The 17,887-nt window shown below is 43.3% G+C and overlaps 1 protein-coding gene across 1 annotated transcript in view; it reads left to right on the top strand.

Moving 5' to 3' along the window:
- The window catches only part of HHAT (hedgehog acyltransferase), a 640,126-nt gene that overhangs the window by 44,605 nt on the left and 577,634 nt on the right, over positions 1-17,887 (top strand). The window contains exon 3 of the mRNA XM_064273239.1: positions 13,774-13,887. Within this exon, the coding sequence (XP_064129309.1) occupies positions 13,774-13,887 (114 nt within the window). The remainder of the gene's footprint in view (positions 1-13,773; positions 13,888-17,887) is intronic.

Raw genomic sequence — 17,887 nt, 5'->3', positions numbered from 1 at the left:
CACTGTTTACAATAGTAAAAAGTTGGAAGCAACCAAGGTGCCCATCAACAGATGAATGGATAAATTATGGTATATTCACAGAATGTAATACTACACATCGATGAAGAACAATGATGAATCCATGAAACATTTCGCACCATGGAGGAACCTGGAAGGCATTATGCTGAGTGAAATTAGTCAGTTGCAAAAGGATAAGTATTGTATATAAGAACTAGATAAATAGTTTAAACAGAAAATAAAATATTCTTTGATGATTATGGGGGGGTAGGAAGGAGGGAGGGAGAAGGGTTTTCACTAATTAGATAGTAGGTAAGAAGTATTTTAGGTGAAGGGAAAGACAACACACAAAAGAGGAAAGGTCAGCACAGCTGGACTAAACCAAAAGCAAAGAAACGTCCTGAATAAACTGAATGCTTCAAAGGCCAGCATAGCAGGGTCGGGGGTTTGGGGACCATGGTTTCAGGGGACATCTAAGTCAATTGGCATAATAAAATCTGTTAAGAAAACATTCTGCACCCCACTTTGGAGAGTGGCACCTAGGGTCTTAAACCCTAGGAAGCAGCAATCTAAGATGCATCATTTGGTCTCAACCCTCCTGGAGCAAAGGAGAATGAAGAACACCAAAGACATAAGGTAATTGTGAGCCCAAGAGACAGAAAGGGCCACATAAACGAGAGGCTACATCAGCGTGAGACCAGAAGAACTAGATGGTGCCCGGCTACAACCGATGACTGTCCTGACAGGGAACACAGCAGAGAACCCCTGAGGGAGCAGGAGAGCAGTGGGTTGCAGACCCCAAATTCTCGGAAAAAGACCAGACTTAATGGTCTGACTGAGACTGGAAGGATCCCAGTGGTCAGTCCCCAGACCTTCTGTTGGCCCAGGACAGGAACCATTCCCAAAGGCAACTCTTCAGACAGGGATTGGACTGGACAATGGGATGGAAAATGATATTGGTGAAGAGTGAGCTTCTTGGATGAAGTAGACACTTGAGACTATGTTGGCATCTCCTGTCTTGAGGGGAGATGGCAGGCTGGAGGGGGTCAGAAGCTGGCCAAATGGACACAAAAAGAGAGAGTGGAGGGAAGGAGTGTGCCCTCTCATTAGGGGGAGAGCAATTAAGAGTATATAGCAAGGTGTGTATAAATTTTTGTACGAGAGACTGACGATTTGTAAACTTTCACTTAAAGCACAATAAAAGTTAAAAAAAAAAAGAAAATGGTGAATGTATTAAACTCTTCATGTTTGTTGTGCCTGAGGTATAAAGAGATGCAGTAATGAAAAGAATAGACAAGTATGTCATATTCCCTTTAGCTTCGATATAGATGAGTAGATGTATTCCGATGTAAATACTCACTGCCTTCATTACCCAGTTGTAGAACACCACTGGGACTGACTTAGTTGGCGTTTCCTTCTATTTCAGTTTTTGCCATCGAGCAGGTTTGTTTCAACGTAGTGTTTCTCAAAGTGAATTATAAACCTGGAGCTGGAGTCTCATCTGAAGGAAATTCTGCTCATAGTATGCCAATTCAGGTTCTCTAACAGACAACAGAATCCACTTGTGTCATCTTAAGCAGGAAGGGATTAATTGCAAGGTTTTCGGCAGATTTCACAATAATTGCAAGGGCTGTAGGAGCAAGCACTAAGTGGGCTTCCAGGATGAATTCCTAGAGTCATCCTGCAAAACTGCTGCTGCTGCTGCACAGCTGCCGGCTGGAAAACCTCATGCCCTGGTGCACTAGCAAAAGCCACCAAACCGGGAAGCCACGGCACTGCTGCTGTTTGGCTCCTGTGGACCTCTGGCCCGACGGTACCCTGTGTCTCCTCTGTGGCTGGTATAGAACAACCGAAGGGCCTCTGCCGCCATGCTTTCCCAAGAGCCTCAGAGCCCCCGTATAATGCTGCTCTTTAGCTTTCTACATCTTTGTGTATTTCGCATCAGAAGCTAGGTCATATGCAGCTGCAAAGACTTACGGGAAGTGCAGTTCTTTGCCTTCTGGTATCCAGTGTTTAGGAAGTCATGCTAGAAGGGGGTTGGAGTAGTATTGATTGAGCCAGTTGGCAGGACTTGCCATAAAAAATACAGAGCAGATATTTTATTTCAAGGAGAAGGTTAAGATGGTTGCTTTCCCACCGCTTTTTGGGTATTGCAGGTTTTCTGAATGCTGATGTTCCCATTTGGTAACCATGGATTCACTCTTTTCAGTCCAGTTTCTAGAGTCTTTCTTCTTTCCTTTTTTTTTTTTTTTTGACTGGGGAGTCCCTGGGTGGTACAAATGGTTAAGTGCTGGACTACTAGCTGAAAGGCTGGCAGTTCAAACCCACCCAGAGATGCCTCAAAAGTAAGACCTGGTGATCTGCTGCCAAAAGGCCAAGCCTTGAAAACTCTGTGGAGCTGCTCTACTCTGCACACATGGGGCCACCATGATTTGGAATGGACTCAACAGCAAATAGCAACAGGGATCCTGAGCAGTTCAACTTTCTCATTCTTTATGAGTATCTATCTATTTTAGGATGTGCAGCTTGAAGACTCCTGGATTTGTGTTTCTGGGGCTATAAAAGTAAAATAGTGTTTGTTTATGTATTTATTTACTTACTTAGAAAACACCTAAGAAGTGCCAGACACTATTCTGTTTTTCATATTTTAACTTATTTAATTATCATAATTAAATCATGAAATAGGTCCTTTATTATAATGGCACTCTATTTTGCCCATTTCTTTGGAGTGAGTTATTGATATACCAGAGAGTAGACCTTGAGTTGGTAAAGGTGATTTGCAGAGCCGATTATCCACCAGTAATGTCCTGTAAGTTTGCATTCTCTAACTATGTTTATAAAGGCTTTCAAGAGCAGGTTGCAGGTTCTCCATTTTTTTTGTATCTCTTCTTTCCCTTTCCCAACCCATAGTAGACTATACTTACACCAGGTTCTTCAAAATGATTTGACTATTGAATAAAATTCAAAAAAATTTTATTAAGCATTTAGTATATACTGGCATCTTGGAGATATAATGCTGCATATATATATATATACATAATATATATAGATTATATGTATATTGGTTACACATGTATACTCATTACAGAGTAGAACTGCACCATAGAGTTTCCAAGGAGCGCCTGGCAGATTGAACTCCCGATCCTGTGGTTAGCAGCTCATTACATGTATGTTGATTATGTGTGTATCGATTAGATACATATATTAATCATATATTTATTTAAATTTATGTACAATAAGCTGTTTAATATCAACTCTGACTCATGACAATCCCACATGTGTCAGCGTAGAGCTGTGTTCCATAGGGCTTTCAAAAATAATTTTTGGAAGTAGATAGCCAGGTCTTTCTTCCAAGGTGCTTCTGTGTGGACTCCAACCACTTATCTTTGGCTTAGCAGCTGAGCATGTTAACCATTTCACCACCTAGGGACACCGTGTGTGTGTGTGTGTTCCCTGTTAGAAAGGAGCTGGCAATCTAGTGGTAAGGCAGCTCAGTAACCAGCAATTATGACGCAGTGTGACAGTTGCCATGATAAAGGTAACCACAGTGCATTGTGGGAGCATAGACGAGGGGTGCTGAATCCAGGTTGAAAGGAGTGGATTAGAGAAGGCTTCCTGGAGAGGCTTCACTTGGGCTGAGAACCAAAACGTAGGTCATCATTACCATGGTGTTTGAGGGACAGGTTTCTCCAAATGAGAGGGAGCAAAGCGTGGTCCCGCAGGAAGGGACTATGAACACGGCGCATGTGGACGACTCAGAGAGGTCCGCATGGCTGTACTGGGGGGCAAGGCTAGGCAGGATGAAGAAAAAGTGGGCAGGGCCAGATCATGAACGGCTGTGTGAGTTTTGCTGAGGATGTCACTCTGGAATGCTAAGAGGAACTGGAGAATATTAAGTGGGGCAGTGAATGATCAAATATGGTGATAAAGGTATGACTTTGGTTGGAGGATAGTCCTAGGATCAAAACAGGCCCTACACAGCTTAAGGGGGTGGGGTGGGGGGTGGGGGAGTGCAGTAACTCCAAGCTTTTCCTGGATAAGAAAGATTAAAGAATGGACTGATTCTCTTCCATGGCCTTCATTAGAATCTGCTTCATCTGTGGATGCAGACTGCTGAGCTGATAGCACAGTGTCTAAAAATGTCATTTATATGCATAATTAAACAAGGCTCCTGACCTCTCCCACTGGTAGGTAAATCATGGGACTAGGGAATTTAGTAATTCCTTAGAACAGGGTTCATCAGATTAGGGCCTATGGGCCAGATCTGGCCCTCTGCTTGTTTTTGTAAGTAAAGTTTTTCATTTGGTTTTTTTTTAGGTCTTTATTCATGAAATTTTTAAAAGACACTGTTTCCTTAAAATGCAGATCTCCTTTGCAAAAGGTGCACTTTTTGTATCCGGTATATACTGTGTTATGCTTATTACTGATTCATATCTCAGTGGAAAAAGTTTTGAAGGTCTTTTCTTAAGAGCCAGATTTTGAGAAGGAAACAAGGGGGGCAGAGAGATGTGGCATGGAGGGAGTGGGCTAAGATTAGCATGAAGAAGACGTGGCTGAAAGGACGACAGGTACTCCCAGAGCTTGTCAGAGGAAAGAAGGCGTGGAGGCCAGCAGCCTTGGTGTGGAGGCCAGTGTCCTTTGAGTCATCCCTGACTCTTCTCGTTCTCTGCCACCTAACACCAGATCCATCCACAGACCCTGTTAGTTCACCCTTCACATGTAGCCAGAAAAGTTTTATTGGAACGCAGTCATGCACATTTGTTTATATATGTCTTCTTCCCTGATATACGGGCAGAATTGAGCTGTTTCACAAAAATATTTACCATCCGGCCCTTTATGGTAAGTTTGCAGACCCTTGCCTTAGAGGGTTTATTTTTGACAGCAAGAAGCAGGATAGGTTTGGAGGAATGAGTTCAATTTTAGATGCATTGACTTTTCTGATCTTATGTTTTGGGCTTCATTAATAAATCACTTAGCTTTCACTACCACATTTAATTCTAATTATATAAGTGAGGACTTACTAGCCTAAGGTCATATTAACAGTAGGGAACAGAACTGGAAGTCAAGCCTGAGTCTTCTTAGTGTGAGCATAGTATGATTTCTGCCACACACAGTGTGTCACTGGCACCATCAGCTGCTACGAGAATAAGGCCCCTTTCCCTGCCTTATCCTGTTGTGGACAAAATGGTGAAACTAGTATCTACTGGAAATAGAAAGGTCACACCAGTGTAGCCCTAGATCCAAGGTAGAACTGTTCACTGACAGGCATCCTGCCCCTGGGATTCCTTCTTATTTCTCCCAGGCAGACCTTCCTCTGAGATCACCCTTTTGTCAGAGTTTTTGGGTGCCCTTTACTCTGATGAATATTAAAGCCCATGGGTCTTTACATTAGTGATGTTCATTCCCTCAGCTAATTCTGTGGGAATCGCCATCTGTTCTCTCTGCAAGGTCCCAGAAAGCATAGAAATCAACAACAGGTCTGACCACTGAGGTACTGGAACGTTCTAGTCAGGCTGCAGCTCTGCCTGAGCCCTGAGGAATTTAACTTCAAAATTCTGAGGTCCCAAACTCTCCTTGAAGGCACTGCGCCAAGATTGGCTGTACTAAGGAGATCGCTATCAAGTCTTTCAGTTCCTGATCATGTTTGTGGAAGGTAATAAATGTGTCCATCAAAGCAGATTTCATCACTAGGTAAATAGCCACACTGGCCTTTTTATTGACCTTAATAGAAAGATGAGTTCAGACAAGTGGGAAGAATTATTCAGTTAAAACAAAACAAAACAAAACAAAAATAAAAAAATTCAGAAGCCAGGGTAAAGTCCTGCTGACTGACAGGATTAAATTTTCAGGGAGCACTTACAAAGCTCATTTGCGCCCCCTTATTTCCAGCCATGGCTCATTCATGCCCTTACGATGCAATTGGAATGTTAAAACAGGAGATTTCCTAATGTGTCTGCCCAAAAGGAGGAGGCAGGAACAGTTGGAACAGGAAGAAGCCTCGCTGAAGGAGTTCTCTGTGTTGTCAGCAACTCCATGCAGATAAAGGGTTAATTTAGGAAGGCCTTGTTTGACCTTGGGATGTAAAATTGTGCAGCCTCTGTGGAAAATCTTCTCGTGGTTCCGCAAAAAAGTTAACATGGAGCAAACGTATCATGTTGTTAGGTGATGTCAGGCGTGTTTCGACTTAAAGCAATCGCATAGGACAGAGTAGAACTGCCCCATCACATTTCTTAGGTTGTAATCTTTACGGAAGCAAATCACCAGGTCTTTTCTCTTGAGTAGTGGCTGGTGGGTTCAAATCCCCTTATGGTTAGCAGACAAGTGCTTAACTATTGCGCCACTAGAGCGCCTTAGAATTACCATATGACAGCAATTCCATGCTTAGGTACATACCCAAAAGAGTTGAAAACATGGACCCTAAGAAATTACTTGTATAGGAATGTACAAGTAGCATTGTACATTGTATAATGCTTGTACATTGTAGCATTATTCACAATAGCCAAAGGTGGAAACAACCCAAGTGTCCATCACAGATAAATGGATTAACAAAATGCGGTATGTACCTACAATGGAATATCACTCAGCCGTGAAAAGACATGTTACAGCAGGAATGAACCTTGAACCTTGACAACACTGTGCTGATTTAAAGAAACCAATCACAAAAGACCAAATGTTATATGATTTCATTTATATGAAATACACAGAATAGCTAAATCCGTACGGACAGAAGCAGATTAGCAGTTGCATGGGGCTGAGGGGAGCAGAGAATGGGGAGTGATGGAGAGCTTAATGGCCACAGGGTTTCCATCTGGGGCGATGAAAATGTTTTGAAACTAGGTGGAGGCGATGGTTGCACAATGTTGTGAAAGCACTAAATTTACACTTTAAAATGCTTCATCTTAAGTGAATTTGAACTTAATGAAACAAACAGACATGCACACACACATACACACACACACACAGCTCTAGCTTTTTTTTTGGAATCCCTAAAATGCAGAGTTTCAGTTCTCTAAATTCTGGCAAATAATTAAAAAAAAATTAATTACAATTTCAGTTACTGTTAAGAGTGGTGATTGAGTGGAGGCGAGGCTCTGGGAGAATCTGGGTGGAAGAACCAGAAGTGAACTTGGGGTAACTGATGACACCTGCAGGATGACCTTCTCTGCTTCACTTGGTGTGTCTCAGTGGGTGCCTTGGGGCTTTACGTGGCACTTGGTACTTTAACAACACTTCAGCCCACTGCCCTTGCCTTATTAGCCATGTGCTTGTGTTGTCTTTGGCTGGAAAATGGGCTTTAAGCCTGTGGCTTTATTCATCCTTGTCTGGGGAGTTTCAGAAGAAAACAAAAGCAGAGCCTTGGCCATCCTCCCGTTTTAGCAGTGTGGCACCCCAGCTGAGAGACCAAGGGGGAGAGCGTTATAATCTAGTGAGGTTTAAGGGTAATGAGATTTCAGGGCTCAAAGAGGAAAAATTACTCACTGGTGAGTGGGCAGCTTAAGATCCTCATTTTCCAGGAATGTTTGTTTTTAACTTTCCGCCCTTGAACTACTAAGATAATTTTGAAAATGATTTGAGCCTCCAGGTACAAGTGCACAAGTTAACAAAAGGTCATTTGGCAACGTTAGGAAATCATCGAAAAATCAAAACGTTAAAAAATTTAACATTTAAAAATTCTAATGTTTGATTTAAACATTTAAACACAGACGTTGCAGCCTGAGAACCTGAGACTTGACTTAACGCTGGACTTTATCACATACTGATAGCCTCTCTGAGGGCTGTTTTCCTGTCATGCTGTGGGCAGAATCATACCACACAGTTAAGCTGCAGGCTCTGACACTTTCTCACCAATCTGGGGAAGAAGCAGGCTGCATAGGTGGGAACTCACTGAAACAAGCAGGCAGACTGGGTTTGGTGTGGAACTTGGTGGCCTGATGGTCACGAGGGTGCAGGAGAGGGGGAAGTCACACCCTCTCTGCTGTGTGGTGGGCACTCAGTCAGGGCTCAGAGTCTGTGGGTGACCAGCACTCTCGTAGTGTTTCTTTGCTATAACCTGGAAAGTAACTGTCTTTCCACTCACTGAAAGGAATCTTAGACATCATGCTAGCTCAGCCCTTCATTTACCCACAAGAAGACCCAGGTCCAGAAGTTCAGTAGCTTGTCCATGATCATACATGGACAGAACTGTGAAGAGAACTGTCTTCTCCCTCCTTCACTCCCACTCCCCACCATTTTAATGGCTTGCTAAATGTTGGGCACGCATGTCACAAATTTGATTAAGTCAAGGTTCTTGGTTCTTGCTCAGGGAATTTATTATTTTTTCCCTACAGAGGGAAAATACGAGAAGTAACTAAATAAAATGTGCTATAAAAGTGCTACAACTGAGGTGTAAATAACAGAGTGGCTTGGAAGTGGGGCTGGGGGAGGGCAATGAGGTCTGCCTGGGAGGGCTGGGAGGCATCACCCTTGAGCTGACATTTGAATTGTGCCATGCATTGAGTCAGGTCATTGGGCTGGCTCTGAGGTTACCAGAGCACTCAGGAGGCACTTTCTAGTTGGAGATAGGTAGTGTTTTGTGTGTGTGTGTTTATGTGTGTGTGTATGGGTAGAGCTAGGGTTGTCCAGATAGAGAGGCCAGCACAAGTAGAGATAGCCTGGAAAAGGCCTTCCTCTTTGATATCAGACAGGCCTGGGTTTAAAATCCCTCTTAATAGCTTTGAGCAAATAATTTGCCTTCTCTGACCTCCAGTTAACTCATCTGTAACCTGTCACCATTGAGTCAGTTCTGACTCATGGGGACCCCATGTGCTTCAGAGTAGGACTGCACTCCACAGGGTTTTCTTAGCTGTAATTATATGGAAGCAGATTGCCAGGTCTTTCTTCTGTGGTGCTGCTGGGTAGATTTGAACTTCCAACCTTTGGGTTAGTAGTTGTGTGCAAACTGTTTGTGCCACACAGGGACCTTGCATCTGTACCATACATCAGCATCTGTAAAATGGACTTAAAAAAATCTGCTTTAAGGACTGTAATTAGAAAACATATCCCTAAAATGCTGATCAGTGATTTGTATGAGAAGGAAAGAAAGGTCTCTGTCAGTTACATGCATGAATGTGGTTGAATTATACCACCTTACCACTCTTGCTGTGCAGTTTGTTTTTAGAATGTGTCTTAGGCTGAGTTTTCTAGAGAAGCAAAACCAGTAAAGCATATAGAGATATATATATAGAGAGTTTTATATCAAGGAAATGGCTCATGAGACTATAGAGGCTGGAATGTCCTCAGTCTGTGGATCAGGATAGAGGCTTCTCCTGATTCATGTAGCCGCAGGTGCTGGCAAACCCAAGATCGGCAGGTTGGAGAGCAGGGCTCTTGCTCACAGGCTGTGAAGATCGACAGATCCCAAAATCGGCAGGTAAGTTGCTAGCTCAAGTCCCAAGAACTGGAGGTCAGACGAACAGGAGGCAGCTGCAGGATCCAGATGCCCAAGGGAATTCCCTTTCAACTGATTAGCTACTCACAGCAGATTCCACCATGGGGGTGATCACATATAAACACTGAGAATCATGGCCCAGCCAAACTGACAGACACACGTCTGGATTGTGGGGTATGGTGGTGTTGGTGCCGAAAGTCTTCCCATTTAGACTGTGGGCTTCTCAAGGGTGAGGAATTCTTTTATATTTTCCCATAGCACCTGGAGCAAAACTCTACTGGTATACAGGGAAGAGGCAGATAAGAACAGCAGGTCCTGACCCTTTCCTTTGTTAAAAATAGGAAAAACTGTGGAAGTTAGAGTTACAATTTAAGAGGTCCTGAACTATTATGACCTGGCCATGGTGTGGGAGCCACCTGGGAGCTGTGAGTCAGAGGAGGACAGCTTTAGCTCCCTCAAATGTGGGAGGTCTTCCCATTCCCAAGTGTGCTTTCCAATGTTTGGGACTGTCATGCTGTGAACTGGTCAGGAGAAGTGTCTTGAGAAGATGGATGTGGAGGGCAGACAGCTACAAATGGAACCAGCCACACAGAGTTCTCAGTGTTGCCAGGCTGTAGATTGAAGCCTAAGAGTAAATAACCGAGTTTAACTTACTCAGTTCAGTAAATTCTTAAATATAGGTGTTGAGAGCTCTCAGTAGTGAATATGATGATGCCTGCTCTAAGTTTATGAATGTTAGATAATCAGTCAACCTTAGAGTGTGTGTCCCTGTGTGGGAAAGTTATGGGCTGGGGTGAACTGTTAAGGATTATTTGGGTTTATGCATGGTCAGCTGTAGGGAGGCATAATTAGTGATGTAGAGCCTTGCTACTTGTCTTAGTCATCTAATGCTGCTATAACAGAAATACTACAAATGGGTGGCTTTAACAAACAGAAATTTACTATCTCACAGTTTTAGGAGGCTAGAAGTCCAAATGCAGAGTTCCTGCTCTAGGGGAAGGCTTTCTCTCTCTGCTGGCTCTGCAGGAAGGTCCTAGTCTCTTTGAGCTTCTGCACCTGGGCATTCTTTATGTGGCTCTGCATCTCTCTTCCCCTATTGCTGCTCTTTGATCACTTGTTTAATCTCTTTTATATCTCAAGAGATTGACTCTATACACCCTACACTAATCCTGCCTCTTTAACATAACAAAGATGACCCATTCCCAAATGGGATTATAACCACAGGTATAGAGGTTAGGATTTACAACATATACTTTTTGGGGACATAATTCAGTCCATAACATTCCACCCTTTGGCCCTGCAAAATTCATGTCCTTCCCACATGCAAAACACATTCATTCCATCATGTCGTCCCCAAAATCTTAAACCAACTCCAAGTCCAAAATCTCACCTTCTGAATCATCTAAATCTGAGACTTTAGGCATATTCCATCCTGGGGCACACTTCCTCTTCATCTGTGAACCTCTGAAATGTAGAATACAGGTTATCTGTTTCTAGAGTACAATGGTAGAACAGGTACAAAGTAGACAGTTCCTTTCCATATGGGAGAAATTGGAGGAAAAGAAGGGGTAACAGGCACCAAGCAAGTCCCAAACCCAGCAGAACAAATTACATTAGCTCTGTGTAGAGAAAAACTTGAATGCTGTTTCAAGTTAAAACAGAGAGGTTTATTAAGGGTTTAAAACAGTTGCAATTGGGGAACTTCATAGCCCATTGAAAATCGAACCAGGTAATGGGGGGAGGTTTTGTTCTATGAGGATTCCTAGATGGGGTAAAAGGAGGAACTAAACCATAGGGAGGGCAATTACAGGAAAGTCAATGGATACTGTAGTAATCACACTCTGATTGGTTACTAATTATTAATAGTGACTACAGATAGTTTCATAGGATGCATACATCATGGTCACAAGATGCTTACATGTATTTTCTTCGTCTATCTTGCAAAAATATCTTGTTGGCAACAACAGCACCCAGACAGCACTCTTCCTGAATATGTGTATTTTGAAAGGTGCAGATGGTCACTTTGCTAAGACCCGTCGGAGCATATGGTTTCACATCCTGGTTTTGACCACAGAGAAGGATGCTTTTCTCAAAAACATAGTTGTTAGTCTGGAGTTCAGATTAAAATTAGATAGCATTGTTAGTATATTATACTTCTGTCTTACTGACTGCACTGAAAGTTGTCTTTTCCTGAGACAGCTCTAAAGGCTTGAAAATAATCCACTGCTTTTTGGGACCATCTGGGCAGTGGCCCTGCCTTCCAGACCCTGGGTGTTGGCCATGTTCTCTGGATTCTGGACAGAGGCCACTGTGCCTTGGGCTTCAGTTCTGCCTTCACATGCCCACTAGGATGGTAAATCTGCTCCCTCAGCTTTGGGCAACCCCATTCTCCTAGTCTGTCTGAGTGATGACCCCATCCCCTTGGCCAGGGCAGGCCCTATTATTCCACCCTTTGGGCATGGTAGCCCCACCCCCTCAGCTTTGGGCAGTGGCCCCATCCTTTTGGCCAAACTGAATGGCAGCCCTACACTCTGGAACCGAGTTGGTGAAGATCTTACTCTTTGAAACCTAGAAGGCTGTGGCCTCACCCTTTGAGGCTCCATAGGCAGTGGCCCCACCCTTTGAAACTGAGGCAGCTGTGCATCCCATGCTCCTTCCGACAGTTCTGCTGATCTCCAAGCTGACCCACGGATGGTTCTTTTCTTTTCTTCAAGGACAACAGATGTATCTCCTTTGGCCTATTTCCTGCCTGTAGAATTCCAAGAGGCAGACAATGTTCTTTCCTTTCATTCTTCCTCTGTCCCCTTCAGTTGGAACTGGTGGGTTTTCTGCTGTGGTAGTTGGTTAGATCCATCAGTCACAGGCTTAATCTCCTTAACAAAAGATTGCATAGCCATGTCCTTGGTGAAAATTCTAGGACATCTGTGCTTAGTTTGTACAACAGAATCTTCCAAATCTTTAAGTTTTGTTTTCATTTTGCACAGTTTAAGTCCATCTCTTTCCTTTCACCATTTACTATAAGCAGCAAGGAGAAACCATATAGCCCCTGTAAGATCTTGCTTAGATATCTCCTGTATCAGATGTCTAAGTTCATCACTTAAAGCTCTACCTTCTACCGAACATTTGAACGTAATTCAGACAAGTTCTTTGACACTGCATAAAAAGCATCGCCCTTCCTCCTTTGTCCAATCACGTGTTCATTGTTTCTTTTAAAGCCTTACCAAAAGCACATTTAACATCCACATTTCTAGCAACATTCTATTGCTGGTGCCATATGTATTCTCTAAAACGATAGACACTTTCTCTATATCTCTCCTCACTTCCTTCTGAGCCCTCGCCAGAATTGCCTTTGACATCCATAATTCTACCAACTGTGTCTTCAAGGCAACCTAGGCTTTTACTGTTAGGCACCTTTAAACTCTTCCAGCCTCCACTCATTACCCAATTCCAAAACCACTACCACACTGTAGATATTTGTTAGAGCAGCACCCCTACTTCTCAGTACCAAATTCTGTCTTAGTTAACTAGTGCTGCTGTAACAGAAATATCACAAGTGGATGGCTTGAACAAGCAAATTTATTTTCTCACAGTTTAAAAGGGTGGAAGTCCAAATTCAGAGCACTGGCTCTAGGGGAAAGCTTTCTTGAGGAAGGTCCTTGTCTCTTTGAACTTCTACTCCTGGACGATCTTCATGTGGCTTGGCATCTCTCTTCCCCCATTTGTGCTCTGCTGGCTTGCTTGTTTAATCTCTTTTATATCTCAAAAAAGATTGACTCAAGACACGCTCTACACTAATCCTGCCTCATTAACATAACAAAGATGACCCATTCCCAAATGGGATTATAACCACAGGCATAGAGATTAAGTTTTACAACACATATTTTTGGGGATACAATTCAATCCATAATGGTGTCCAATTTATATTTCTCTTGTTAGTGAAAACATCTAGTTGTCTTAACTGGGACCTCCTCAACTGACTACTTGTACTATGTGACCATGTATAAATTAATTGAGTCCTTTAAACTTCAATTTCATCTTTTATAAAAAAGCAGTTAACAATAGTTCCTATCCTATAGGGGATCATGGGTGATCAGCTTTAACAAAGACATTGAGCCATAGAAAGTAAGAGGTGCATTTGGAGAAAGGCAACGAGACCAGCCAAGTTGGAGGTGGGTGGGGGGATGTGGTGGTAGGGGGTTATGGTGGGGTCAAGGCTGCAAGTGTGTAAATGTTAACAGGGCTTGGACTCATATTGGCCTTTTTTATGGTTGTTTTATTAACTGGAGTTTGTGTTTTGCCTCAGATATGTACTAAAAGCCCTCTGATAACTCCTGTTATTGCCCATTTAGGACCCGACAGATTTTGAGTGGAGCTTTTGGATGGAATGGGGGAAGCAGCGGCTGGTGTGGCTTCTCCTTGGCCACATGGCTGTGTCTCAAATGGCGATGCTGCTTGCAAGGAAGGTAAGATGACATGTCTCGTTTCCTTCTGAGCCTCTTTCTCCTTTGCTTTTAGTGAAGCAAGAATCCTGAGCTAGGATCAAGAAATAGGGGTACTAACTTTGGAAGCCTGGAAAAGATGGGAAAAAAAAAATGGTTAGTGACTATCTTAGCTACCTAGTGCTGCCAGACAAATTGCCACAAAGCAGGAGACCTTAAAGAACAGAAATTTATTGTTTTACAGTTCTGGAGGCTAGGAGTCTGAATTCAGGATATTAGCAGGCCGTAGTTTCTCTGTCCCCTCTAAGGGATGACCCTTCCTTGTGCCTTTCAGCTTCTGGTAGCTCCATGTGTCTCTTGGCAATCCCTGGCTGGTAAATGCATCTCCACATGGTGTCTTCCCCCACATGGCATATTCCCACATGTGTCTCTTGGTAATCCCTGGGTGGTACATGCATCTCCACATGGCATCTTCCCCCACGTGTCTCTTGGTAATCCCTGGCTGGTAGATGCATCTCCACATGGTGTCTTCCCCCACGTGTCTCTTGGTAATCCCTGGCTGGTAGATGCATCGCCACATGGCGTCTTCCCTCACGTGTCTCTGTCACTGTGTCTGTTCTCCCTTTTTATAACGGACCACTCAGAAGGGATTAGGACCTCGTTAACTGATAACATCTTCAAAGACCCTATTTCTAAACGAGATCACATTCACAGGTATAGAGGTTAGGACTTCAACATATCCTTTTGGGGGACACAATTCGATCCATAATAATGGACCAATAAGGCATTTAAGATACAGGTTTCATCATTCTTTTCCTGCATTTACTTCCTTCAAATTATTCTTCAAACTATTCAATATGAAGATTTTGGAGTACAAGTAACTCCAGATGGTATTCTTTAAGATCATTTCTAATCAAATGGTCCTATAAAAAAGTCACCTGTTGTTGAGAATTTGTGTGATTTCACCTATAAATTCAGAAGAATGATTTCATTAAGAAGTAGGAATAATTTTAATGTCATATAGTCTATGCTGCTGTAGCTGTTTGGATTAGAGTCCAGTAGCATTTTACTCTTGTCTTGGTGTTTTAGAAAACACGGACTGAACAGTGCTTTCATATAAGGTGGAATTGAGACCCTCTCCACATGTTTGGCCACCAAGGGGCCTGAGATCTTGCCAGGAAGATCTTTCTGTCATCTAACCTTTTGCCCAGTGTCCTCTTACATGTGCTTCTTGCCTGCTGTAAATTCCTTATGTGAAAGAAATGAGCCTGTGCTTGGAAATCTACCAAGTAAAAACAAAAACTGACTTGGAAGTAAACCCAGGAAAAATGTTTGATTCTCCAAGTCTCATGGAGGTAAAACTAAGGGACAGAAGAAGCTGAGTCTCTGAAAGCAGAGCCCAGAAAGTGAGAAGAGAAAACTGGCTCCACATGGCTAGGGATGGGCTCCCAGCTTGGTCTGTTGTTCAGCTCTTTTCTGAAAGTCAGTACTTTTTCGGCTTGCATCTCATCCTGGAAGACGGGAAATCCCAATAGCACAATAAGTCTCTTTAACTATGATATTAATTACTTTTTTTGATACTCATGTGGTTGCTTCATTTTCTAAGATGGAAAACTAAAAAATATTAGCTTCTGTAAGATCTGAATATATTTAAAATTTTCCTATAACTTTCTGAGTGGTCCTAATAATAAATAATACATTTTTTTGTGTTCCTAAACCGGTAAAGTATACATCTACCTCAGCCCCCATTAATGGGTTTCTTTTCTCCACAAATTTCTGTTCAGTTTTTTTTAATAAGCTTTGAAATTTGTAAAAATTTAACATTTTTATTTCTAACCCAAAGTTTCTCTGATTATGAATAAATGACTCACTACTGCTGTGTCTCAGTTTTTCCATCTGTAAAAATGAATAGATTACTACCTGTCTTTTCTACCTCAGTGAGGGGAAGATAAGTACTTTGAGGATGACTGTGAGATACATCAAATCTTCCTACTACTGCCATGGCTAAGGACTGATTGTAATGTAGTATAAAAGTGTTAGACATAGCAAGAATCATTTAGATAGAGCAGGACTGGACAACTTTTTGTTCTTTTATACATGGGGTTGCCATTAGTTGGAGCCAAGTTGACATCAGCTAACAACTTTGAGTTAAGGAACACATGGGTGAATCTCAGCTTTGCCACTTTCAAGCTGTGTAAAGAAATTACTCAGTATCTCTGAGTCTGTTTTCTGCATCGTGCAACAGGGATGATACCGCTTTTTTCTTGGGGTTGGGGCGAGAGTCTGGTGAGCAATGTTCAAGGTTGTGCTTACATGTGATGAAAGCCAAATGCATTGTAGCTGCTGTTGTGTGCTGGCGTCAGCTGACTGACTGTGGCCTGACTGTGCTGTGACTGGCCTGTGTGTGCATTTGGGAGTAGTTCCGTCTATGGTATTTAAAAAAGGAGGTAACTGTCTTGAGATCCCCAAATCTCTGGGGACAGAGGCTGTATCCGTTCAGCTATACCAGCATTCCTTTCATGAATGTCTTTTTCTGAACTGTTTCAGCCTGGGCCTACTGTGCTGGATCCTGGAGGGAAAAGATTGAGAGCCATAGTCTCTTCTTTCGGGGAGTCTCAGTTGAGTAAGAATTCAGAGAGGAAGTGAAATACTGATGATGATACTTTACCTGATATGTTGGTGCCTTAGGCAAACTGCAGTGGGTGCCTGGGAGAAGGAATGGGCAAAATCTGCCTTGGGGTGTCAGGACTGAGGAGGAGGCTCCTGAGCTGTCCTGTAGGAAGAGCAGTTGTCATTGGTCTTAACTTCATGCATGTCATTATCAGGCGTGGGTGGACAGGTGGGCCTGTCCTTGTCTGCAGACCCTGCTCTTTCAGTCAGTAGGGTGTGCTGGCTGTGGTGGTTTTTTTTTTTTGGATTGAGGGAGAGTTAGCACTGAGTCATCTCTCTGTGCATCTGTCTCATCACTTTGTGACCACAGGTGTGATTTGTGAGGCAGCTGATGGGCAGGGTTCTGGCTGTGGCTGGGACACAGTGCTTCTCTGTCTGAGTGTGTTTGGCCCTCATAAGTATGAACCACAACTTTGGCCACATTAGCTCCATGCTTTCAGCGCCTGGACTGGGCTTTTGGTACTTACTCAGAGTGGAAGATTTGGGCTGCAGTTGTCACCTATTTGTACTTTCCCCAAGGCATCATAAACTATGAATGCTGCTGTGGAGGGATAGGCTTTAGCAGTCCTCGCTGTAACAACTCAAACCCTGAAGGGCATGGCCCATCTGCATCTAATCTCGTTCCTTCCTTGGCTTGCTGCATCTCCTCCCAGAGAGCAGAAATTTATTTTCAGAAGCACAATTTTCTTTTCTTTTTTTCCTCTCTGCAGTTCAGTTGACTGACAAGTGATAAAACTTTCCACTGGGCTCCTTGGCCGAGGTTAAGTGCCTTCTCTCTGGGTAGGGCTCTCTTTTCGGGTTTGGCGAGATGGCCTCGGGAGCCAGTGCCCTGGGAGGGGAAGCTGAGTAATGGCTCTGAGCTTTGGCTGTGGGTTTGTTATGACTGGGCTGTGAGTTGGGCAGGTCAAAGAGTTGCCACTGTGGCCTCCCGATCACCTGAGACATGGTGTCCGCTCCCCAGAATTAAAAATACCCTTATGCGAACTTTCTGAGAAGGTAGGCTGGTGTAGGGAGCTGAGGCTGGGTACTGTTGCTAACCACAAAACAGAGTTTCCACTGTACATCTGACTGGAGAGCCTGCATCACTAGCACCAGGCCCTGACCGACTGAGCTTGTCAGGATAGGCATAGGGCTGAAAAGTGCAGTCCCATGGTATTGGTTGAGGTGAGTGAAGTAACTTCTGGAAGGCTGTGATGCATAAATGCTCCCTTCCAAGCACATTAGTGAATCCTCTCTCCACACCCCTGATAGGAAGCTCATGCCCTAATGACTTTCCCAAAACCAGACCCTTCTGTCTCCATCAGTGTATATTTAAGGGGGACAGCATTTCCTTTATATGAGCCCACTGGCTTTT

This window comes from Loxodonta africana, chromosome 20 (assembly GCF_030014295.1).
Source record: "Loxodonta africana isolate mLoxAfr1 chromosome 20, mLoxAfr1.hap2, whole genome shotgun sequence".
Classification (NCBI taxonomy): Eukaryota; Metazoa; Chordata; class Mammalia; order Proboscidea; family Elephantidae; genus Loxodonta; species Loxodonta africana.
This window is presented reverse-complemented; position numbering and strand designations above follow the sequence as displayed.